This window comes from Phoca vitulina, unplaced genomic scaffold, assembly GCF_004348235.1.
Source record: "Phoca vitulina isolate PV1807 unplaced genomic scaffold, GSC_HSeal_1.0 scaffold12, whole genome shotgun sequence".
Taxonomy (NCBI): Eukaryota; Metazoa; Chordata; class Mammalia; order Carnivora; family Phocidae; genus Phoca; species Phoca vitulina.
Window position 1 is genome coordinate 27686263 of NW_022589715.1, and position 25952 is coordinate 27712214.

General features: G+C 38.9%; 1 protein-coding gene across 1 annotated transcript; it reads left to right on the top strand.

The window, feature by feature from the left end:
• The first annotated feature begins 217 nt into the window (after positions 1-217).
• WDR92 (WD repeat domain 92) lies at positions 218-23464 on the top strand. The gene is made up of 8 exons (XM_032410825.1): positions 218-514; positions 9118-9218; positions 11232-11362; positions 14180-14281; positions 16432-16547; positions 17257-17391; positions 19983-20080; positions 21887-23464. Exons 1-8 carry the CDS (start codon positions 332-334, stop codon positions 22092-22094), a joined length of 1074 nt encoding a protein of 357 aa, XP_032266716.1. The 5' UTR covers positions 218-331; the 3' UTR covers positions 22095-23464.
• The last annotated feature ends 2488 nt before the right edge of the window (positions 23465-25952 follow it).

Sequence of the window (25952 nt, forward strand, 5' to 3'; positions counted from 1 at the left end):
GACATCCTAAAATATGCCTGATTCCTATGGTGCCCCTCTGGCTTCGCCACTCACAGCCGAAACAATCGCCATCTCCAATATGTGTATGTACGAAAGGCAGTAGGTAAAGACGATAAGCAAGTTTGTGCTGTCCGTGAAGAAAAATCCGGCGTGACTTCAGTAGCGCATCGGGCATTATCTGAGACAACTAAATCCAACTCGCCAGGGCGACAGGGGACGACTACGGCAAGTGGGAGGGGGAAACTGTCGTTAATGTTTGGAGTTTGGTTTCCCGATTAGTGTTTTGTCAGGCTTTGGGTGTGCTGGTTGGTGGAGGGAGATCGGCTGGACCATGTCGGCCTTCGAGAAGCCTCAGATCATCGCCCATATCCAAAAGGGCCTCAACTACACGGTATTTGACTGTAAGTGGGTGCCCTGCAGCGCCAAGTTTGTGACCATGGGCAACTTCGCACGGGGCACTGGCGTCATTCAACTGTACGAGATCCAGCACGGGGACCTAAAGCTGCTTCGGGAGGTGGGTGCCGGGCGAGACTGCCCAGTTCCAGGATTTGCCGTTGGTGAGGGGGCGAGTGAGGATTCGGGAGTGGGGGGAGTTTGCATTTCTTTTTGCCCCAGCCTTCGTCCAGCGTCCCCCAAAAGCACAGCTCGAGCTGCGCGGAATCAGCGAAGGTGATCGCAGATTGAGGAATACTGCCGACGTAAAACGCTTTGCTTCGAGTCCTGAATTCTCGGCTGGCCAGTCCATCTGTTCCCTGCTGGCCCCTTCCTGCAGCCACCCTTGCATTCCAGCGTGAGGTCTCTGGGAAGTGACATTAAGACTTCGTCTAAATTCGAGGTGCTTCTAGGCAGTGGGCAGTTGTTTGTGGAGAGTCGCTTTAATTAGGCCTGTGTTAGTAAAATGCTCTTTCGTACAAGCAGAGACAAGGCAGGCATGCACTGCATGTATGCCTGCACTGTAATTGGAGGAGACAACCTAACCATTATTATTTTTTAATATTTTCTTTATTTTTTCATGAGAAACAGAGAGGGAGAGGTAGAGGCAGAGGAAGAAGCAGGCTCTCAGCGGAGCAGGGAGCCGGATGCGGGGCTCCATCCCAGGACCCTGGGATCACGACCTGAGCCAACGGCAGGCGCTTAACGGATTGAGCCATCCAGGCGCCCCTTAACCATTTATTCTTTCAATAAGTTATCAGTTGATTGCCTGGTATTCCCAGGCATATGAATGACAATGTCTCCGGTCTCATGGGGTTTATTTTCTAGTGGGAGAAAGAATCCGTTAAATAATCAACCGACGATGCCTACGTACAAACCGAGATGAATTCCCTAATATAAAGTTACACGGTTCTGTGAGAGTAAAAACAGATTTGGGATGAGTAGAAGCTAACTAGGCTAAAGTAGGAGTAGAGGAGGAGGAGGTTTCCAGAGGAAACAGCGTCAGTGGAAGCTTGGGAAGGGGAGCAGACTTTGCAAGGTTTGTAGGTCATTTAAAAGATGTACCCCTTTTTAAATGGTACATCACTGAAGGACTTTTAGCTGGGTGTGCCAAGATCAAGTTTGCAAGTTTTGTGATGATCATTAGGGAAAGACTTAGAATAATGATTTTTTTAAAAGATCTTATTTATTTATTTGACAGGGAGAGAGACAGAGAGCACAAGCAGGGGGAGCAGCAGAGGGAGAGGGAGAAGCAGGCTCTCAGCTGAGCAAGGAGCCAGATGTGGGGCTTGACCCCAGAACCCTGGGATCGCGACCTGAGCCGAAGGCAGAGGCTTAACGGACTGAGCCACCCAGGTGCCCCAGAGAATAATGATGTTAACTAACATTCTTACACTTGTTTTTAAAATGCGTTGATTTTGGGTGATCAGCCATAATCAAGTAGTTAGGGTTGTAATAGACTACAGGGAAGGCTCCAGGGATTAAAAACTATGGAGAGAGTCTGCGTGGACGAGATAGGCATTAAACTGGCAGATAAAGGATGAATACAATTTGGACAGGCAAGCTTGGATGAGAAGGTATATAAGATCCCATCTCACTTTAAATTTCTGTGAGTGCCAGTTTTCTTGTTCAGTTTGTCTTTTCAAGCCAGGTACTCAGAGTTCCTAAACTTGGCTTGTTCTTTTCCACCTTGCCTTCTGTTGCTCACCAGTTAGCCCACAGGCACCTGTTGCTATTTTAGGGTCCGGTTCAGATTATTTGATTTAGGAAATCCCGTCCTGATCCCCACACAAACTTCTTTACACTGCATTCCTCTGGTAATTATTATCTGCTCCAGAAATAAATAATTGTGTCCCATTTATCTCTAATTAGATTGTAAGCTCTTGGAGAGTAAGGATAGTGTCTATCATTAGTGTGGTTTGTAAGGTTCAGCCACTCAATAAATTACTTGTTAAAAGAATGAGTGAATGTATATCTGTAAAAGGATGTAACTTGGGAAATTTAAATATTGATTTATTGATCATTAGTCAGCTGGCCTCAGGGTTTGAACAAATGGGAGACATTGGAATAGCAGACAGAAACTTACAGGTAAAGTATTAGGAACAAATACCAAATACCATCAAATTTCACCAGAGAGCATTTACCACTTTGTGACTTTTTAAAAATAAAATATAATTTGTGTACATTTAAGGAACACACTTGTTCCACAAAGTGAAATAGTGCCCTCTGTCTCTGTCTATTGGCAACCTACTATTTCAAGATAACTATGTGAAAGAAGGACCAAAGATGCTTGAAAGATGAGTCCCTTCTTCTAAGGAGCCTCCTGTCTAAAGAGAGGGTTAAACTAATGCAAAAACACTTTTAAGAACTTAGATCAAGTGTGGCTAAGATGGTGCGATGGAAAAGGCTATGGGTGTGACACAGGCTCAGTGATGCGCCCCCCTTACTGTGTGTGCATCGGGATCAGCCGAGTGTGTTGTGCTGCTGCTGCTGCTGCTGCTGTTGTTGTTGTTGTGTGTATGTGTGTTTTAAAATATTCATGCCTTGGTCCCACCTTAAGGAATTCTGATGCAGTGGGACTCTTGCGTCTACACTAGAGTGAGGCTTGGGTATCAGTATTTTTAAAACTTCAATTAGGTGATTCTAACAGGCACCAGTGTTGACTACCATTGGGCTAGATGAATTATTGAAATCCTTGATTCTTCATTGTGGGACCACCTCAAGTCATGTGTTCCAAAGCCCATGCATCCAAGGTCAAAATGTGTGAAGGTTGCAAATGGGTCTTCGTTGATGGCTGCCTTCTCTTGTTACTAAAGACAGGGAGTGAGGGCCTTCATGTACAGTTGAGTAGTTTGCTCCATCACACACAGGGTGCAGGGTTCGAGGGAAAGCTGAAATCTATTTCTTTCTCATCAAACTCTGCAAGTGTGAGACTTCCTCATTCTATAAAGAGCAGCTTTTCTCTAATTGGCACAAAGGACTAGGGGTGGCCCTGAGAAATGGAATCATAGTTGTGGACGTTTATACTGTAAAAATTAATAATAAGCTAATAAAGTTCTGCTTTTTTAGCTCCTGTGCCACTGAGTTCACTGCTTGTTACCATTTGGTTGACTAACCCTTTTAATGTTAATTAAAGTAGTGCCAGGATGTGGAGGAGGAAATACTGACAAGCTGTCCTAGACCCACCCACAGACAGAACAAGAATAGCTCTCATGGGAATTATCCATCATGGGCTTCCTTAATCATGTTCACTTATTGTAGCAAAGAAAACTAACAGCTAGGTCAAAAATGACCATCTATGATGTGTCATACAGCAAAAGTTATTAATATATACCAATTTTCTTTGTGGAACACATTTTGTAAAATCTTTTTAGCCAGTTTTTTTTTTTTCCTAGCAAGAAAACTTTAAGTAACCCCTGGATTTTTTAAATCTTTCTTTTCAAAGGTAAAATATTTAACCAAAGCAGGGAGGGAGCCTTTTTATTAACTCTAAAAAATTGGCTTCACTCCGGTGCCCCTTCTTAAAGGTATTATGATTTCCATGAATATCTTAGTGAAAACACCCCTGCTTCTATAAGTCCATTTGCCAGCAGAGCTCAGCGCTTCTCAGCAAACTGCAATCCTCACTGTCATGCAGATGTTAAGATGTTTATACGTTTGAGGTTTTTTTTTTTTTTTAAGATTTTATTTATTTATTTGAGAGAGAGTACGAGCGAGGGAGTACAAGGAGGGGGAGCAGCAGAGGGAGAGGGAGAAGCAGACTTCCCACTGAGCAGGGAGCCCAATGCGGGGCTCTGCAGGGCTCGATCCCAGGACCCTGGGATCATGACCTGAGCTGAAGGCAGCCGCTTAACCGACTGAGCCACCCAGGTGCCCCTATATTTGAGTTATTTTTTTAATGTTTTTATATTTTGAGTTGAATTTGACTCTTGGCACAGCAGACTACTACTACCTATAAATCTCTATTTATTTTTTTTTGGTATAAGGAGAAAAAAGAACATGAGGGAAGCATAAATACCACATATTAACATCTTGTAAAGATATGAATGAAGGTAAAAACCAAACGACACAAATCTGAAAGTAGGTTCAGTTTGTGACTATACCATTTTCCTCACCAGTCCATTTCAAGGTTGGAACATTTCTTTGGTACTTCTAATGACTCTCAGGTTTATAGAATGGGGGCTACATACTAAACTTTATTTAATTGATTTACATGTAGGTCTGGGGGCAGCCTAGTTTAGTATAAAGAGCTTGGAGTCTCCCTGGCTCTAGGGACCATGAGCAAGCCCAGTCCTCTGAACCTGTTTCCTCATCTGGAAAGGAGCGTTCCAAATACTTTGCTTGCAGTTGTGTCCTAGTCTAGAAGAACATCTAGAACACATCTGATCTATGTGTTCAATATATGGATGCTGTTTTCATCGCATATAAATGACACCAGAAACTGGTGTGTCATGTGAAAACATGGGAGAAATGAGAATATGGACTCTAGCAATGGTTTCTCTCTCCCCAGCACTAGGAATGAGAGGTTAATAATTAAGATATTCATTTATACTTTGATTTAACAAATGTTGAGCACCTACAAGGTTTTTAACAGATGGGACAAGGCCCCATTCTCATGATACTCATTCTAGAAAGGATGGCGGTAGAGAATTGAATAAATAAAATAATTTTATTGGTAAGTGCAATAAAGAAGGTTAAACAGGGTGAGTGATAGTGATTTGGGGGTTCCACTTCAGATTGGAGGAGCAGGGAAAACCTCTTAAAGGAGGTGACATTTAAACTGAAATCTAGATTAGGAGAAGGAAGACGTGATGATCTGAGGGAAGAGCAGTTCAGGCAGTGGTAATAGTAAATGCAAATGTCCTGAGGTAGAAATGACTTTGTTGTGTCTGAAGAGCAAAAAAGAAAGCTGCAAAGGTGGCTGGAGTGTAGTAGAGAGGAGAGAAGCAGGACATAAGTTCAGAGAATCAAGGCAAGATTCCAAAGAGCTTTGTACATTTTGTCTACCACGGGTGTTGGTGGCACTCCTGCGAGTCTGTGCCTCTAAATGTAGATGCATTTTATTTCATTCCATTATATTTCAATAAAGACTGACTTTCAGAATTTGTGCAATGACAAATGTGGAAATACCTAGTATAGGCTCTGTTGTAATAGAGTGGTTCTCAGTTTGGTTTCTTTCCTTTTAAGGTAGGGATTCTCAGATGTGTTCAGGTGCCAGAATGTCTGAACATTGTGGTGCTGTTTTTGGAACTCCATAAAACATTGGAATAGTCAGTTCCAATTCTGCACAAAGAAGCGGTTTTCCAGTAGAAAAATCTGGCTATATTATCATACTGTGGTCTTTATATTACATGAAGTAACCATACATAAATTTTTAAATCTTCATTTCCAGATTTTCTTACTGGTGTACATTTGTTAATATTTTCTAACAGGCAAGCTAAAAAATATCCAAAAAAACCTTAAGTTTGAGGAAAACATATCCATTAGCTGTTTTAAGCTTGTGTGTGTGTGTGTGTGTGTGTGTGTGTGTAAATTTATGTTGGTACCTGAAGATCAGTGTGTTCCAGGAGCAGTTTGAGATTCTCTGCTCCAAAGGGTTAAAAGGTGACAGATAAAGAAATCACATGGGGGGAAAGTTTTTGCTTCCCAAGTTTTTATTACCAGGAGTAAAATCTTCAAAGAACTATGTGTGTACTACAGGGACTGAAAGTAGAGGTTAGCTTTTACGGTAAAACTCTCCGGTGGCTTAGGAAGAAGAGATACCCCATCAGAGACCCCAGGGTATAGTGGAATTGTGGGAAGCAGAGTGCTTTAGGTGGTAGAAGAGGAGAAAACGGGAGACCGCTTTTCCCAGGTCTCTGACAAGAATTTTCCTGGCGAGTTAAATCAATACATGATGCAACCAACCTCCCCACAGCTCCTAATCCCCTGAGTCCTTGGAACCATTTCCTGTCCATCCTGCTGCTTACTCAAGAGGCCCATCTTCACCCCGTGCCTCTGACTGTGGGAGCTATGACTGGTGACTTCTTGCTTGGCGCACCCAGGCCCAGTGTGAGACCAATGGAGGAAGGAGCTGGTGTCTGTTTCATAAAGTTGGAACTCTGAATTACTTTAACCATAGAAACTGTGCCCTTATAGTGATTAAGGGCTATACCACTATTGATACATTATTTCAGTTACTTTTATTTGGGGGAAGTGGAGGGTGGGGAGCACATAAGTGATCTGTTGTTGGAAACTACTTTGTTAAATTGACAAAATTTTGATTCTTGGTGTTGCTGTGTTATAAGATAACTCTTTTATAAAATTGGAAAATACTTGAAATAAATGAATATCAGCTTTCTGAATAACTGAACTATCTTGGACCACAATATGCATTACAAAGAAAAATAATGATTCTGTGATTTTGTGCTTCTCATCAATGTGGTCTTTTATGACCATGTTATTATCGATGACTGCATTTGATTACTGGGCAATTCCAAGGAGGCTGTGAATGCTTTCTTATAGACCTGGCTACATAGTAACTGCTAATTTCTCCAGATCCCAAACAGTGAGAAAGCTCAACAGGCTGGGAGTTTCCAAAGCCCTGTACCATATAATATCTTTTGAGTCATGAAAGAAAAGTTTAGTTACCGTTTGTGTTAAGTGAATTTTATTTTCTTTTCCTTTGAAAATTGCTATGTATACTCTATATGTAAGTGCCCAGTCAAACATTGGAAGTGTCAGGGAAATTATTTTTTAAATTATATGAAACAGGCTAAACCCAGTAGGAGGGATGAAGATTGGCTCAGGAACTGAAAGGTTATAAGAAGAAATCTCCTAGAAACTGGAGAACTCTGTGGAGAGAAAAAAGAGAAAAAAGTATATCCAGAATATTGTTATGTCAAAAAAAAAAAAAGAAAATATATTATGGTCCTCCTTATATTAAAGCAAACCTATGTATGCTTGTAAATGTTTAGGAAAAGGTCTAGAAGGATGGGGATTACTACTGGGGAGCATCAAAGGGAAACTCACTTTTTGATGTTCAGTTTTTTGTTTGAATTTTTATAGGGAACACGTATTACTTTTGTACACACAAAATTTACAGTTTATAAGAGATTAAATAAGAGGAATAGTTTCGGGCGCCTGGGTGGCTCAGTCGTTGGGCGTCTGCCTTCTGCTCGGGTCATGATTCGGGGTCCTGGGATCGAGTCCCACATGGGGCTCCCTGATTGGCGGGGTGCCTGCTTCTCCCTCTCTCACTCCCCCTGCTTGTGTTCCTGCTCTCGCTATCTCTGTCAAATAAATAATAAAGAGGAATAGTTTTGCCCTGTTGAGTCCAACAGTAAATGGGAGGATATAGGGCCAGAGTATGATGTCATCAGGCTTCAGGTAGTGGCCTCATCTGGTTCCATGTTGCCCAGAGTTCCCAGGGTTTAAGGCAGCAGCAGACTCCAGTAGGGACTTCAGTGGCCTGGGCAGGTGGGGTCAGGGTGGGCGGGGGCAGCAGAGAAATGGGAAGCATCAGGAAGTAAAAAGAGATTGGTGGAGGCCCCACAGAGGTGTGGGAGCAGGTGAGAGTAGCATAAGGCATGGACATATGTGGGAGGAGTCAGAGAGGAACTGATATTTTGATTGTAAACTCCTTGAGGGCATGGCCAGTCTCCTTCATGTTTGTGTCCTATTCTGCCTAGTTCATTGATTTGCATTTAGTAGGAACTCATTAAAAAAAAATGCTAAATGCCTGAGTTGGGCAAATGTGTAAAGCTGTATGCTTCAAACACTTTGCCTGTGGCAGGAGGGTTATTATATGATACCATTTCTAAGGACCCTTTTGGTGATATGGTCTATATGTGGTTTCCATAAGCCGCATTTCTTTCTTTCTTTTTTTTTTTTTAAAGATTTTATTTATTTGACAGAGAGAGACACAGTGAGAGAGGGAACACAAGCAGGGGGAGTGGGAGAGGGAGAAGCAGGCCTCCCGCAGAGCAGGGAGCCCGACGTGGGGCTCGATCCCAGGACCCCGGGATCATGACCTGAGCCGAAGGCAGATGCTTAATGACTGAGCCACCCAGGCACCCCCATAAGCCGCATTTCTTAAATAGTACATCGGTGTGTGGTTGTTTTACTAATGTGATTATATGCAATACGGGGAGCAGTTGCTTTTTAAACGTCAAAATGTTGGCTAATCCATACCAATAGCAGTGCCGTTGGTACTCACGTGTATACAAATCTCTCTGCATTGATAAGGTCCCAGAGAGAATAGGGACATAAACATTCTCAGTTTATAGGGTTCTGCAGAGAAAACTCTAAGAGACACATAAACATTTTTGTTCCTGTAGCCATCTAGAAAGAATAATATCTTCATTATGTTCTCATTTCTACTGAGGATCTTAAGAATAGCACATTAAATGCTGAAATTTTCATATTTGCAAACCAATGGAGATGGTATACTTGTCAGCATTTGAATGTCTCATTAGTAAGATGAGAGGAAAGGCAAAATTAAAACTCATTCTCTTTGACAGTTACATACTTTTAAACTATAGGAAAGTGACTAGAGGAAATGCATGATAATTTTGATCAGAAAATGTTTTAATTGCTTTTTTATTATGTGTCTTATTTAAGTCCCATAATAGAGCCATAAATATCATGAATTATAAATAGCTGCTTACATAAATAATGTATCCTCTCTCCCTCCCTTCTGTCAAGATTGAAAAGGCCAAACCCATTAAATGTGGAACATTTGGTGCAACATCTTTACAGCAGAGATATTTAGCTACTGGAGATTTTGCTGGAAACCTTCATATATGGTAAGATTATTTAATCAATATTAAGACATGAGGTAGGCCATTTCTTTGATAGTCGTGTTGCTCTTCCTCTGAAAGGGAGAATTCTAATTTTAAAATGTTTCTTGTTCAATTTTAACTATTTATAAAAATGCAAGAATTGTCTTTTAATACACATTTCTAGATTTCATATTCAAAATCCCTTTAAAAATACTGTTTTTCTTTAGATATTTTGAATAATGTTGCCAATATTTATTTCCATACCTGCTGTTTGGTGCTAGCATTTAATACTTTATAAGTGTACATAAAGGGCTCTTCCCCACACATGTGTAACACAGAAAAGTTCGGTATTGTTAACATATCAACAAGACAACTGGCATTACAGAATGATATACTGAATTTTTATTTGTTTTAATTTTTTAATGTGTAACTCAATTCATTAAAAAAAATTTTTTTTTAATACTTTAGCTAACATCTAAGCACAACTTTTTAGGAACACATCTGTTGAGCAAATCAATATAAACCTGTTATTAATGAACAAAACCATAATTATGCCAAATGTTTGTAATTTTCATGTTCTACCTAGAGTTATTTCCTCGTATTTAAATTAAATTGCAGGGACTGATATTTCTTCTTAATTACTTTTCAAGAATATCTCTTAACTGTTTAAAGTATACATAGTAATGTTCTAGAAAGAAACTATCTTCTCTGTCTCATGTTTTCTAAGGTGACCTTTCTTGATTCTCACTTAGAATCTGCTGCTTTGTAATTTAATTTCTCTGACATATTTATCTTAGAATCACAATATAAAACAGAATGAAGCTATTTTAACTTCCCTTTGCTTTAACTGCTTAATACTTAAGTTCGCATCTATTAGAATACATCGGTTCTTACATGCTATGTCATATACTTTAAAAGAAATCGGGAGAGACCAGTCTGATTGTTATTTTTAAAAATAACATATTTCAGTATAAGAATATGCAAAAAATACAACTGTTGACTGTCTTTCTAATACAGTTTCCTAGTATAGTTACAGGTATCACTGACTTACTATCATTGTTAAGTCTTACAGTTTCATGTTATAAAAAGCAGTGTTTTAAAGTCTGTAAAAGCAGTGAAAAAGTTCTTTTAAGTAGAATCTCGGCCCTGTTTAGATTTTACTAATAAATCTTGGCCTAGTAATAAGTTGGGATTACATTTCATGAATAGCTACATTAATTTTTTTTTTTAAAGTGTAGATTATCAAAAACTGACCTGTTAAAGAGAAATGTGGTTTAGAAGCTCTAGTAGAAAAAAGGGAGGCAGGAGAAGGGGTATATTAACATAACCTACTTGAGCCATTCATCCCCCTGCCATATTGGGTATACTCAGACACTCATAGTAGCGGGTACTTTCCTGCATTCCTTTCTCTTAACTAACCTAGATTTAGACAAACTTACCTTTGTTGTGACCAGCATGATGATGCACTGAAAAATATGTAACGAGAGGAAACTAGTATGGAATTTAGTGAGAAAATAATACATTATAAAGGAAGAAATGTATACAAAGTAAACACTACTCATATTTTATCCTTCCAAAAGATCTCAAGATCAGACTGCCAAGGCCTATTTTGGAAAAACATTCTGAATTACTTTGAATTTACTCTGTGTTTAAAGTAGTGATTCTTAGATTTCAATGAACCAAAGGGTCAGCAGATTTGGGGCTCCTCAACCATTACATCTGGGGAGGAGCCCAGGAATCTGCATTTATTATCAAGCTTGCCTGGTAAGTCATGTGCAGAGGTCCTAGATTATCTCTGAGAATTACTAAGTGGGCTTAGGACATAGAGTTCCAAGTTGAATGATGACGGTTCTCATTGAGGGCTCGAAAGAAGCTAAAGTGGAGAGAAAATATTGGAAGTAAATGTATAAATTACCTTCACAGCAAAACCCTTATTTTTAAACAAAAATCTAAATATGGTATGCATTCTTAAATTTCAGTAGTGAACTAAATGTTTGGGACCATGGAGTAAGTAGGAAGCTGTGTTCTTTTGTCTAGGAATTTGGAATCTCCAGAGATCCCAGTATATTCCGTAAAGGGCCATAAAGAAATTATAAACACCATAGATGGTGTAGGTGGACTGGGAATCGGGGAAGGCGCACCAGAAATTGTGACTGGCAGCCGAGATGGTAAGTTAAAGTATTCTATGTATTTCAAAAAATTTTTTTCTTTAGATAAATCTTTATGCAACAGTGTATCTTCTCTTACGGAAATCCACTTCGGTAGCCATGACTCCCTAAATCTGACTGTACTTTTTTAATAGGCAAGTTTAATTGCATATCCCTCAATTGCCTCAGCCTTGTGGGTGTTTTGAGATAGAGGCATAGCACTTACTATTTCAGCTTTGAGCTAGTTCAACTACTAACAGCCATAGTTTCTTACGAACTTTGAAAGATTTAACATTTCTTTACAGGTTTTTGAGGCAGCTGACAATATAAGGTGGGTGGCAGCTTTTCACATTTTGGCGGGGGAGGGACAGAGGGAAAGAGAGGGAGAATCTTTTTTTTTTTTTTTAAGATTTATTTATTTGTCAGAGAGAGAGAGAGCACAAGCAGGGGGAGCGGCAGGCAGAGGGAGAAGCAGGCTCCCCGCTGAGCAAGGAGCCCGATGTGGGGCTCAGTCCCAGGACCCTGGGATCGTGACCTGAGCCAAAGGCAGACGTTTAACTGACTGGGCCATCCAGGCGCCCCAAGAGAGGAAGAATCCTAAGCAGGCTCCATGCCCAGTGCAGAGCCCAACACAGGGCTCAATCTCATGACTCTGAGATCATGACCTGAGCCGAAATCAAGACTCGGATGCTTAACTGAGTGAGCCACCCATGCACCCCTCACTTTCTTTTTTTAAAAACCAGAATTAGTACTTGTGAAAATTGTCATGTTGATAGCTGGTTGAACATCGAAGTTCCGTGATCCTTCCACTGAGCATTGTAGAAAGATCCAAGGGCACCAACACTGTGGTGACTAACAAGGGACAGGTCTATTGGTGTTCAAAGATGTTCTGAATGACTGTAAAAGGAGTCAGAATTTGTTGCTTCATGATGGGTACATAAAAAATTTGGTACCTTCTTGGGTTTGGATAGTTTTCTTTTTTTTATGTTATGTTAATCACCATACATCATTAGTTTTTGATGTAGTGTTCCATGATTCATTGTTTGCGTATAACACCCAGTGCTCCATGCAGAACGTGCCCTCTTTAATACCCATCACCAGGCTAACCCATCCCCCCACCCCCTCCCCTCTAGAACCCTCAGTTTGTTTCTCAGAGTCCGTCGTCTCTCATGGTTCATCTCCCCCTCCAATTTCCCCCTCTTCATTCTTCCCCTCCTGCTATCTTCTTCTTCTTCTTTTTTTTTTTTTGGCTAGTTTTTAATGGCTGCTCAAGACCATGAGGAAATTGTTTTAAAAGAAAAGTGAGATATATTTTTCTAACAGTTATTCAAGAGTGTCTGTGTTTTAGAAATCAGTTATTCCTTTTAATCATTAAAGCACTATGAAAATGTGAGGAAAAATAGCATTCAATCTACCACAGTGGCATAACCCTTAGATTTGTTTTCCTTTCCAGTCTTATATACAATTTTGTATAGTTGTCAGTGTGGATATGATTTTTGTCTTTTTTTATTTTGTGTTTTGTCATATGCAAATGTTGCTGTTTCCATCATTACCATTCTAATGACTATGTAATGTTCTATCCTATGGATGTATCACAGGTGTCCTTAACCATGTCTTTGTTAAGCATTCAGTTTGCTTTAAGTTTTTGTTTATTGTTTTGGGAGAGTGACTTTAAAATAATGAAGGAATGAGTATCATCATGTATATAACTTTTTAGAATAAGCATATTTTGTGATTTTTAAAATTTATTTTCAGACTTTCCAAAGTACCCATGTACATCCTGAGCTACAGTAGATGAGGTGGATTTCCAGTCTACCCTACCAGCATTGATTTTCCTTTCCTCCTCTAATTTTATAGATAAAAATAGTAGTCCATTCCAATTTGTGTTAACTTCTTTCTATATTTGTTTATCAGTTAGTTTTGCGTTGTGAATTGTCTGTTTATGTTCTTTGCTCATTTAACTATTGCAAATTTCATATGAATCTTATCAATTTGTACGAACCCTCTAGAGTAATATAATAACCTCTTGTCACATTTGTGAGAATTTTTTTTCTCCTTAAAGTAGGCTTTTTAATGACCGACTTTATTTTATCCTTGGAGATAAATCTAGTGGGATATCTCCCCTTTTCCTGAGTTTATTATCTCTTTTAAGGATTTTTTGCCCTTTTCCTGTTCTCTCTTAAGTACTTACCTTTTAGCCATTTTATTAAATGCATTTGTATTTCTCATAGGCAGTGATGAGTTTAGTTAGTAGTCCTGCAATTTACATTAAAAGGAGAAGCATTGAGAAGAAATATGTGTTAATTTTATTTAATATTTCCCTCATCTCTATTGCCACAGGGAAATTAAACTTAATTGTATGTGAGATAGTATTCTAAAACCCCATATAAGAAATCATAAATGTAAAAATTAGAATTTGTTCATCTGTAGAAGAAAAATGGCAATGATTATAGGGGTAGTATGGAAAAAAATTAAAATGACACTGATATTATTCGAAATAAATAGTACATTAGGTTTAGGCTCAAAGAAAGACATGATCTGAATTAATAACATTTGTGTTTCCCTTGTCAGTCATACCTTGTTGATAACTTCAGAACAGTTGTTGGCTTTTCTGTGTATCTATTAACTTGGAAATCAAGTCCGACAGTAACATATGGGTTATATCTCTGATATTAAATACAACTTGCCCAAGTAGAAGTCAGAAATATGTGAATATTTTTCAAGTGTTGTATTATCTATAATATGGCCATATACACAGGAAGTCATAGGAAGAGAATGCAGAAAATAAATGTCATCAATCACTATTGAATTTTCCCAACTCACTTGTATGCACAACAGGAACTGTGAAGGTGTGGGACCCAAGACAAAAAGATGATCCTGTTGCTAATATGGAACCTGTACAAGGAGAAAACAAGAGAGACTGTTGGACTGTGGCATTTGGTAAATTATTGAAGAACCTTGCATTTGAGGTATCAGATGGTAAAAAGCACAGTGCTTTAAGAAATTCCCGATAGTCTCATTACACTCTGTTTTGTGGATTATTCTGATAGTTTATTGAGGCAAATAGAGATGGTGGTTAATGTCAGCCTCCAGGGCCTAGGTTTGAATCCTCCCTTTGTTATTTCTTGGCTGAGTGAAGTGGGCAATTTACCAAGCTTCTCTGTTCCTTAGTTTCTTCATTTATAAAGTGGAACTAATAATAGAATTTACCTAATAGCATTATGAGGATTCAATGAATTAATACAGGTAAAGTGCTTAGAATTGTGCTTAAATTATTAAGTGCTCAAAAATATTTGCTACTGTTATATACTTCTGTTTAACTAGATAATGTTGACCTAGTTTAGAGCCAAATGCCATTAATGGAGCTAAGCAGAGTTTCAGATGCTCAAATGTGACCTAACAAATCTTACATTATATGCTACACAGAGGATGTTTATTTTCTAGAACATAGTTATGCCATTACAGAATTATTTGTTATAATTTGATAACTGTGTTTTTCTGTTACTATACTTAAAATGAATATTGACCTTATAGGACTAATTGATGTATGCCCTGGTATCTCTTACTGAAAGCCATAATTAAAATCATTTTTGCTACTAAAGAATATGGGTCATACTTAGTTTGAAACTTGTATGTTCTTTCTTCTTTTTCTTAGTATAACCCTGTGTAGATAACAGACATTAAAAGTGTGATTTAACAGTACATGTGAACTGTTTAACTTCCATATGTTATTTGAAAATTGCACTATTATTTAATCAGAGGAAAGTTTTAGGTTTCCAATTTAAAAAAACAAGTTCTTGTATGGGAATTACTGAGTTTGTATGTTATGAGCAATAATATTTAAACTAAGCACACGTACACTTTGGGGAGAAACTTCAGGATTTGTATTTAGAATCATCATCTAAAATTTGATATAATAATTAAAAAGTAATTACCTGTGGGTCCATTAATGCCTTTCATCTTTGATCTAAGGGACATAAGTGCAGTTTTAAATTTGGGACATTGAGTTTGAAAGCCAGTCCATTGATTTGACTCTTCTATGAATGTCAAGTATGTCCAGAATACTGTGGACATGCAAAGGTGAGAGAGATTCCTAGTCTCGCCTCAAGAAGCTTATAGTTTAGTAAAGAAGGCATGATATCTACACTAATTATAGTACAGGGTAGGAGTGATAAAAGGTCATAAGAGGTGTGGATGAATATAGAAGGAATCTCGAGGGAGAGATGGCTATGGAGGAAGAATATTTTGACCTCAGACCAGGTATATATAGGATGTGAACCACTGAAATTGGGAGGAAATGTCAAGCATAAGGAGTAGCCTGAAATGTGCCCAAGAAAGTATGTTGAAGGAAATAGTGGTAGGGGTAGCCTTAAAGAGGTTAGAAGTGTTTAGATAGTGTGGAGGCTGTGCAAATCTTTGGAGGTTTTTGTGCAGATGAGATGTGACTAGAGCTTTAAGAAGATCAGATTGGTGCTGTGTAATCGGGAGAGATGAGTGCCAGAGGTACTCCAGAAAACATCCTCAGATCCAAGGAGGATGAGGCGAACTATAGATTATAAACTTACTGCAGGTGCGATCATTCATACAACTAAAAATATATCACGGTGTGTTACAACTTATTTCAGATTTCCTTGCAAAGATGAGATAACACCAGACAACATTTTGCAAAATAATGAGTTTTAAAGTAGTTTCTATTCACATTCAAATATAGTACAGCCAAAGAAAGCAACTGAAGCATAGCTGTATTTATTCTACCAAACCTGCTATGTTTGAACTGTAATTGACTTGTTAGTCTGTGGATATGGTAGAGAAAGAACATTTGCTTTGAACTTAGACTCCAGTGAGCACTTTCACTTACCCCTTCAGTAGAGAATCTCAGCAAATGAGCTTTTTCTTTAAAAAACAATATTAGATAACCAACTTAATAATCTTGATGTCCTGTCAGGATTAGCAAAACGAGATTCTGCCTAGTGTGATTTTTTTTTTTTTTGGGTGTGATTTGGTACAAGTTATATGTGTAGTTTTATAACATTATTTTAGCAGCCCTCAAATGAGCATTTAAAAGATCTGCGACGTATCTTGATTTCCAGGCAATGCTTATAATCAAGAGGAACGTGTTGTTTGTGCTGGCTATGACAATGGAGATATCAAACTGTTTGATCTCAGAAATATGTCATTGCGGTGGGAGACAAACATAAAAAATGGGGTAATGTACATTTGGGTTCTTTATAGTTTGAGCATGTTTTTGTCCACCTCTGAACTCCTTCAAAAGGAGAGTGCCTCTAATAACTTGTCTTGTATAGCTCTTCTGCCAGTGGTTTTTAACTCTTGGGGCTGTGCAGCCCTTTGAGAACTTAATGAAAATCATGGATCCTCTCTTCAGAAAGTGAACACATACTTAGATGTGGTATGACAATCCCTGGTGAGTCACCAGCCCTTGTGGCCTATCTGTGGACCCCTGTGGGCTATGCAGTGTGATATTAAAATGAGCTAGTAAGAGGCCTTTTTTTTCTGCTAATATTAGAAAGCTTGAAATAGTAATAGCCTCCCCAAGTACTTTCAGATTTTTGGGTCCTGAGTTGTATACCTTTAGTGAAGAATGTGGTTCCTTCCTGTTTTCTAAAATCAGCTTTGATTGTACTATATAAAATAATTATGTAATAACAGTAAAAAAATTATATGGCTTTCCAAATTAATCTGCCAGACAGGGGAACTCAAGATGGTTTTGTTGATCCTATGAACCAAGAAGAAATTTTTTCAGTTAAAAGTATTTGATGTATTAATTCTCAAAACATAAAATGATTAATTAAATGCTTTCACATGAGCTGATAATTTTAAAGTTGTTTTACTTAGTTTAAAAGAACCTCCTGAATAGTAATCATTAGGCCATCAATAATAAATATTTTCTATTTCAGGTATGTAGCTTGGAGTTTGACAGAAAAGACATAAGTATGAATAAGTTGGTAGCTACATCACTGGAAGGAAAGTTTCATGTTTTTGATATGAGAACACAGCATCCAACGAAAGGTTTTGCTTCTGTTTCAGAAAAGGTAAATATGAGGGAAATGTCTTTCTATGAAGAGGAATGTTCCTAGCTTGTTTTAGACTAATAAATAGAATTAGTCACCAAGGTTCCTTCCAGGTCTTTATATGAAGGGAGCTATTTTTAGTATATTCTTGTGGGAACTTGACAAGTTTTTCTGTGCAGAGAGTACTTTTCCAAAGTTTATCAGTTTTAGATTTATTGATTATAATAAAGGCCTCAGTTGGCTAAGAATCTTATTTTGTAGTTTAGGAACAATCACAAGACAACTAGCTAATGCTAAGAATTGGATCGACAAAACCTAGCCTAGTGTTTTCTAATAAATATATTTGTGTTAATATCTAATTATATACTTTTCAAAACATATCAACATATATACCTTATGTCATTTCATCACATTTTATTTTATATTCTGGTTTGCTATATTAAGTGAAATTATTTAAAGCGTCAATCATGGGCACATAGTAGGTTCAAAAAAATTAGTCATTTACACATATATACATACTTTACCTTGTTCCAAAAGTATTTGAGGTGGCTTAGAAGGAAACATACAGTGTTACAACATCAAAAATAGATGAAGAAAGCAGAGCATAGGGAAAATACTGGTTAAAAAAAGAAAAAAAAACAAGATGATGAAACCTGGAGTAAGGGGACTGCATAAGATTAAACTGAAACACCCTGTCATTGGCCAGAGATGGGCTGGGAATGTGACTCTGACTTCCTTGAATGTGAAAGTAAAGATCAGTTACAGGGGCACCTGGGTGGCTCAGTCGTTAAGCGTCTGCCTTTGGCTTGGGTCATGGTCCCCGGGTCCTGGGATCAAGCCCCACATCGGGCTCCCTGCTCGGCGGGAAGCCTGCTTCTCCCTCTCCCACTTCCCCTGCTTGTGTTCCTGCTCTCGCTAACTCTCTCTGTCAAATAAATAAATAAAATCTTTAAAAAAAAAAAAGGATCAGTTACAGATTTGTAGTTCCATAGATTAAAATATATAAGTTGCTCAGGAAATAAAAATTTACTCTCTTGTTCTCTCTCCCTCCATTGTGGATTCAGTAGTACTTCTCAAACCTTCCTATTTTGTCTTACTTTGTTGTTACTGTTAATTATTATTATTACTGCATATAAATTGCTGTCACTGCCTGATAAACTAAATTCTTAAGGTAGCTATAAATTGCAATATTGTTTGCCTTCATTATCTCAGAATATAGTTAAGTATCTGTCAACAACCTAAAGCACTTTATTAAATTTTCCCTTATGCAATTATAACACATTTCTCATCCAGTATATATATTTTAAGATTTTAGGATGTATTTGACAGAGAGAGAGAGAGCACAAGTAGGCACAGTGGCAGGCAGAGGGAGAGGGAGAAGCAGGGTCCCGCTGAACAGAGAGGCTAACGTGGGGATCGATCCCAGGACCCTGGGATCATGACCCAAGCCGAAGGCAGACGCTTAACCAACTGAGCCACCCAGGAGCCCGTCATCCAGGTTATTTTAAGAGGTCATGTCCCCTCTTGCTTTTTGTGTTTTTTTTTTAATCAGCTTTCAGAAGCAAAAGAGAAGTTTAAACTAGGAAACAAATTGAAATAGGTTTTAACAGCTTGAACCCATTCACTTGAGGACTCTTACCCACTTAAAGGGTGTATTTTGAGATACGGGGATTTTAATCTGCTAATGGTAATCCTTTTACAATACTATTAAGTCAAATGCCAAGACTAATCGCTCACTGAAATGTGAAGTGTCTAAGAATGATTTAGATTTAGTTGGTCTCAGTGTTTCTGCAAAGCAGAATCTTTCCTCCTTCCTTCCATCTCTCTCTCCTCCCTCCTTCCCCCCTCTCCCTCTCCCCACCTCTCTCCATCTCTCTCTCTCAAATTCCTTGCAGTGAGTATTACACCATTAACACTGATTTACTAGCTGTTGTTGAGGTGCTAACAAGCTGTTAACCTTCCAGTTGCCATATTTGTCTTTTAGTTTAATGTGACTGATAAAGACCCTGGCTTATTATGACCTTAAACACCATCTATAAGCCCTTGTAGTCCTTATTTTGAAGATTAGACAAGTCAAATGGTATGAATTAAAGATAAGGCTTTAAGTTAAAATTCATTCTGTATATGGGAACTTTTTGTAGTTCCCACTCAGTTTTCTGGGAACCTGAAACTCCTGTAAAAAATAAAGTCTGTTTTTTTTTTTTTAATTCAGTATCCTTTTTTCCCCTTAGGATGAAGTATATGTTTTTGCATTTTGAGTTTTTCTTCTCCCTCAGAGTGAGCTAGAGATCCTTAAATGTGTAAAATCTATTTGCATAATTTATATGGTACTATAAACTTACATGGACTTTTAATCTGATAACATTTTTTTTAATCCACTAGAACTTTGTTTCATAAAGCAATAAAGAAAAATGATGCTTTTCTTAATTTGTGATGGACTCCTATAAATCTCTGTAGCCCTTACAAAGAGATGTGCCAGAAATACTTTAATTACTTCTATAACAGTTGAAATTATAGTAGTAAAAAAATTTTTTTACAGAGTTTCTCTTCTAGGGCAGTCTTTGTTTATCATATAAATGTAAAAACTAGTTATGTGTGTCTCGCCTCTGTAGGCTCATAAATCGACTGTGTGGCAGGTCCAACACCTGCCACAGAACCGAGAGCTCTTTCTGACGGCGGGAGGCGCCGGCGGCCTGCACCTCTGGAAGTAGTAAGTCTCTGCCTGTGAACATTGCTCCTTTTTAAGTTACTGGTGGGCGGAAAGTAGGATTGGATTGAACTTTGTTGTTTTTTTCTTCCTCCTTTGACTCAGTTCATTTTGATATGATTTTAAATTAAATGGTATTACCTAACTGTTATTTTTGTCAGCTTTTTAAAAAATTAATGTACTTATTTTACACTTAGTAAATATTAACCTTCTTTTGACACACTAAATATATTTGTCATTGTAGTTGTGTCTTCCATTTATCAGGGTAGCTTAGGAATAGTCCTTTTCATAGATGAAAATCATGGTTTTTGCTTGTTTTTTATTGATGTTGTTTGTTTTTGTTTTTTTGTTTTGTTTTTGATATGAAAAATGTGACCCAAGGCTTTTGTGAAATATTACCGTCTGGTCAACAGAACACTACCTCTAGAGAATAGGAAAAGGGTTGGAATTCTTAATTTTAGATCCTGATAATTTACTTGTCCAAGTTCAGATACCATCGTTATGAAAGAGCCTGAAGAGCACTGAGGCCGATGGGTCTCCAGGAAAAGCCTGGTCATTGAGTTTGCTTTCTGTGTGCTGTGGGCAGGCTGGGCTACGGCCATAGTGGTGCCGGAATCCCACGGGCCCTAAGGTGGCACGTACGAGGCCAGCTGCTCATTTAAAAGGCCCGATAAAAGTTGAGAGTGAATGGTGTTTCTTTCTTCATAACTCAAGGAAAAAAGTCTAACAACACAAGCCCACAAATGAAAGGTATTTCAAAAATAAAGTTTGATTAATGATGTAAAAAGAAAAACATCTTCAGCGTGGCTGGGACTTTCACATTTGCAAAATACGTGTCTATTTATTAGCTCCTTTTAGAAGCTAGCAGGGAGGCTGATAAACAGGGCTACATTTGAAAAGTGTTAAGGTATTTAGGCATCCAGCTGACCAAAAACTGAGAGTGAATGCGTTAGATCAAGACTGTATCGTTTCTGTGAGTAAAAAGCAGAGGAAAAGTTGTAAGAATTCTGGGAGAATGCCCGGTAGACAGACTATTCAGTAACTTCTCTTTTCCTAGTATCTTGCCCATCATCCTTCCCTGATTCTTCAGCACAGTCTGCACTGCCCGTTAGGCTCGCCTATCTCCTTAGTTAAGCCATGCAGCAGCACATCACTATTCTGCCTGGTGACCAAACTCCTTGGGCTGCTTCCTTGAAGAGCTGCTTTCAGTTTTCTTTGTAATCCACATATGGAGTTGTATTCCATGTGATGTGCAAACACTTTTGCAGCTAGCATTTTTGATGATTGTATAAAGTGGGGTCTTGTATGTAATTAGAGATTTGAAGCTTATCTCAATATGAACTTTAATCCTTACCAGAACAGATATCTAGTCTAATCTTCAAATTGGTTTGGAGATTTGCTGCTGGAATATTATACCAGCAAAAGAGATTTGGTTTAAGTAAAATGATATTTAGCTTTATTTCCATTTGCCAGTCTCCCTTGGTCGTAATGCAATTAATTTATAAATATTACGGAGCACACGAGAGTTCCTAGAACATCTCATCTAGTTAATTCAGAATTAATTTTTGAATGAATGGACCCCAACGTGCTAACTTTTTGTGTGTGTATTTGAAACACACACACACATACATTCTCTTTATTGTTGTCTCTTTATTTGTATAAAACACAACATTAGAAAGATTATTTAAGTATTTGTCAGTTGCAGTAATCAACAGAGAAGTAAAAATAGGGTTAGTGGACTATATGTATATAAACACAGTGTGGAGAATGCTAAGATTTCTCTCCTTACCACTCTGGTCTTATTTGCAGCGAATACCCTATTCAGCGGTCAAAGAAAGATTCTGAGGGAGTAGAGATGGGCGTTGCAGGCTCGGTCAGCCTTCTGCAGAATGTCACCTTGTCTACGCAGCCCATTTCCAGTTTGGACTGGAGTCCAGATAAAAGGGGTCTCTGCATCTGTAGTTCATTTGATCAAATGGTAAGAGTACTGATTGTTACAAAACTCCATAAAATTTGATCTGAAGACTTAGGACTTGAAACCTTCCAGAGGAATGCTCCTAGTATTTAGAACGGGCGCTGGGATCCTCTGACCCTCACTGAACAAAGCTGGATATGACTGATGAAAACAGGCCCCGGATGCATACGTCCAGACTCGCCTCTCTCCGGGTGTGAAACACCGAGCGGCGTGTTCCGGTGACCAGACCCGGACCTGGTTTGCTGCAGTGCGCGGAATACCACTCTCTCCAGCTCTGCTCATCTCCCCTCCATTTCTAAGAAGAAGTTGTTACATGTCTATAATTAAACATATTTTAAATTTGCTCTCCATCCCCAGAGTTACATAGCTTACCATAATACCTGGTTTAAAATAGTTCTAAAAGTACTGTGAATTAACCTTCATAAATATACTTTGAGAGATTTCAGTGTTGGTAAGTTTCTGTAAAGAATATTATTTTATAAAATCCCAAAATGGCATGGTCACACTTAACTGTTTTCAGCTGTACAACTCAAAAAGTGAAATATTACTTACCAAGTGAATATTTACAATGACCTCTTTTTACTTAAGCAATAGGAGTCAAATTAAGACTTTTGGTTATTGACTGGTAAGTGATGTTGAGATGTATAAGATTATGGGGGTTTTCTAGCCTTATTTTTTGTCAAATCTTTTCATATATTTTATGAATAAATTTGTTTTTGAAATCTGTGGAAGCTTTGATTCTGTTAATTTAACAGTAGTAATAAAGCCAACACCGTCACATCTTTGCTTTATAAATGCTTAATAAGTACCTCTTCATTCACTTTCTTTAACGCTCACCAGATCTTTTGCTCAGCTCAGAGGCATTCACTTTCATTAAGCTACCCTCCCTCACTCCTCAGCTCAGGAGTCAGCCACCTAAAACATTTGTAATATGTAAGAATCCAGTGACTTCGTGGGTTCTTGGAAAGTCACTAGTTTGGAATATTAAATTCAGAAAATTAACCTTTTAAAAAATCCCCAAGATGTTTTTTGCTGTGGACATAATTATGGAAGTAATAATTAAATTGAACTTAAAGCCTGTACCTGCTGGGATTTGGTTGTTTGTTTTTTTCAATTTTCAAAGAAAAATAAAAAAAATTGTGAAATTCTCTCTTAGAAAACTTGTATTTGGTGGTGTAATTAGAGAGGTTTAAGTCAAGAACAATAAATACTTCCATTTCATTAAATCTAAGATGTCATCGATTGTAAGATGATCTTCAGCCACTGAGAAAGGAAAACGCTGTCCCTGAAGCTCATACACACTTTTTATGACTCAGCATTTCTTTAATGTTCATTGGATGTTCTTTTAAACTTAGATATATATTTTTCCTTGTGCATCCTTATAAAGGAAAACATATAAAATAAATTTGGTATGGTAGCCTCAGATTTCTGATTCAGAGTGTGATCCTTCTAAATCGCCTTTCCATGTTTTTCTTACAGTATTGTCCTTTGTACCATAAAAAATGTTGGTGACGCGGCCTTTCTTTGAAACATGCTTTTCTGTTGTCTTCAGTTAATTGACACTTACTCTGCAAGTTTTGGTATACACGTGCTGGCGGTGACAACTGTCATGATTGCTGCCTGGCTTACCAAAGGACCGTTTCAGTTGTCTGTTGCTGGGTCACAGATCATCACAAAACTTAGCATCTGTGCTCCGTGCAGCATCAGTCAGGCAGCCTGAGGATCTGTCTCCAAGGTGGCATTCAAGTTGTCAGCTGGGACCTCAGCCAGGCTGAGAACCAGGGGCCTCTCCACATGGCATGTGCTTCCTCAGAGCAGTGGTGGCTGGGTTCCAAGGATGAGCATCCCAAAAGAGAAGGCCAGGTAGAAGCAATATCATTTCTTAATGGCCTAGCTTCATCACTCACTTAGCATCACTTTTGCCACACTCTGTTAGTTGAGGGAGTCACAAAGTCCCCGTCCCTCCCCAGTTCAAGGGGAGGGGACATAAATTCCACTTCTTGATGGGGGCTGGGCTAGGTTCTGGAAGAGTATGTGAGACTTAAAATACTGTGTCCACTTTTGGAAGATACAATCTGGCTTGGTGAGATTACAGGATGAATCTCAATTTCAAAGATGTAAAAATGGGGGAGGAGGGTGATGGGCTGGTTAGAATTGATGAAATTTGTTACTTGGAATGCAGCTCTCCTGTCCCACTCATCTGCTTACACCCCTCCCTGCCCCTAACTTATTGCAGCCATTACTAATCGCTCATGGTACTAATTTTGTCTGAGTCTCACAAGCTTTATCATACAACTAGGAGCTACTACCAACTGTTGGCGATACCCTAATGGAGTTCAGCTAGTCTCCTGGACCAGACATTACTTCACTGTGGACTCCCTCAATCCTTGGCGCTGTTTTTCAGTATGCCAAGCAATGATGAGAATGTCCTGCACTAGACCATGTAAACCAAACATGCGAAAACGAAATGGCACTTCGTTTGTATACCATGAGAAGTGAGTCTCTTAGCTACCACAATGCTTAGGTTTGCCAGCCGGTATACCCTCTGTGCCAACTTACCCGATGTGCTCTATTGTTCTGAAGGCTTCCTGTGAGGGTCGAAGTAGAAGCAGACATAGATGACATTTAGAAATAATTAATCTGGACCTTGGTGAAGCCTAAAAACCCAACTCTGGGCAGTGAAGCCCTTGGATATTCTGTCCATTTTTGTGTACTTGTTTCTATCCTTCTGGAGCACAAACATGTAGCACTTGGCTAGGAATGGTGGTAAATTATCCAATATTTTGGTAAAGAGTTCCCTGGAATGACTTTCTGGGATCTCGGCCCTTCCAGGCAAGTGCTACTTTGTAAAGACATGTTTTTCCTTTGGTCACCAGACTGTCCTGTAAAGTAGGTGAAGCAGCAAATAGGCTTTGGATAGAAGGCTGGTTTGTGCAACCTGAGTATAATATCTCAATCTGCATTCAGTTGCTCTGGCTAGTTTGGAAAATAAGCAGGCAGTTGGCTTTTAGCTATGTTACTTAAAAAGGACTGGTTGATTATTTTTGCCCAGGAAGACCTCAGCCCCAAATGTCCACCCTTGTATGGTGCGGCCCCACCTCATTACTCTGGGTGGGATTAGGCTGCCAGGTTCTTATTTTGCACAGAGCTCTCCCTTAGAGCTGGGCCATACCCAACAGTCCCTATAAGCCAGGGGGTACTAAGCCCATGCTGTTCTCAGACCTGATGGAAGTCCTGTCCCTCATCCAGTCAGCTGAGGACTCAGGGCTGCTAGGACACTGCCCCCTACCTCACTCCACCCACACCACTGAATGCTGCCTGGAGTGGTGAGAAGTTCTTTGGTTAGGGTGAGGGTGGACAAGTCGCTGCATGAAAACTGTTTTATCCAGGTCCCGTGAATCGGTATCATTGTGTTGGGATCTAGAGGGAAATAGACCTGCCTGTGCTCAACCTCGAACCACAAAAGTGGGTGGTTCTTAATTAGAACAACCCAGAGAGAGCAGATGCAAATTGGCCTCACAATGCCATGGCCATTAATGTCCACAGGTTTTGCATATTTTGCACCAAACATTAAGTTTGAATGCAGAAACAGATTCTGGCTGTGTTTAAGTCAAAAGGGAGATTCAGGATAAACACAACCTCTGCTGCCAGGGAAAACACAGATGTCAGAAACGGCTATGGCGGGGTGCCTGGGTGGCTCAGTTGGTTAAGTGACTGCCTTCGGCTCAGGTCATGATCCTGGAGTCCCAGGATCGAGTCCCGCATCGGGCTCCCTGCTCAGCAGGGAGTCTGCTTCTCCCTCTGACCCTCCCCCCTCTCATGTGCCCTCTCTCTCTCATTCTCTCTCTCAAATAAATAAATAAAATCTTAAAAAAAAAAAAAAGAAACAGCTATGGCTGT

Excerpts from the sequence above, each read along its gene's own strand:
- WDR92 (XM_032410825.1), top strand. The coding sequence starts at position 332 with ATGTCGGCCTTCGAGAAGCCTCAGATCATCGCCCATATCCAAAAGGGC. Across the intron at positions 515-9,117 it reads ACCTAAAGCTGCTTCGGGAG|ATTGAAAAGGCCAAACCCAT; the intron begins GTGGGTGCCGGG and ends CCTTCTGTCAAG. Across the intron at positions 17,392-19,982 it reads TTGCTTCTGTTTCAGAAAAG|GCTCATAAATCGACTGTGTG; the intron begins GTAAATATGAGG and ends TCGCCTCTGTAG.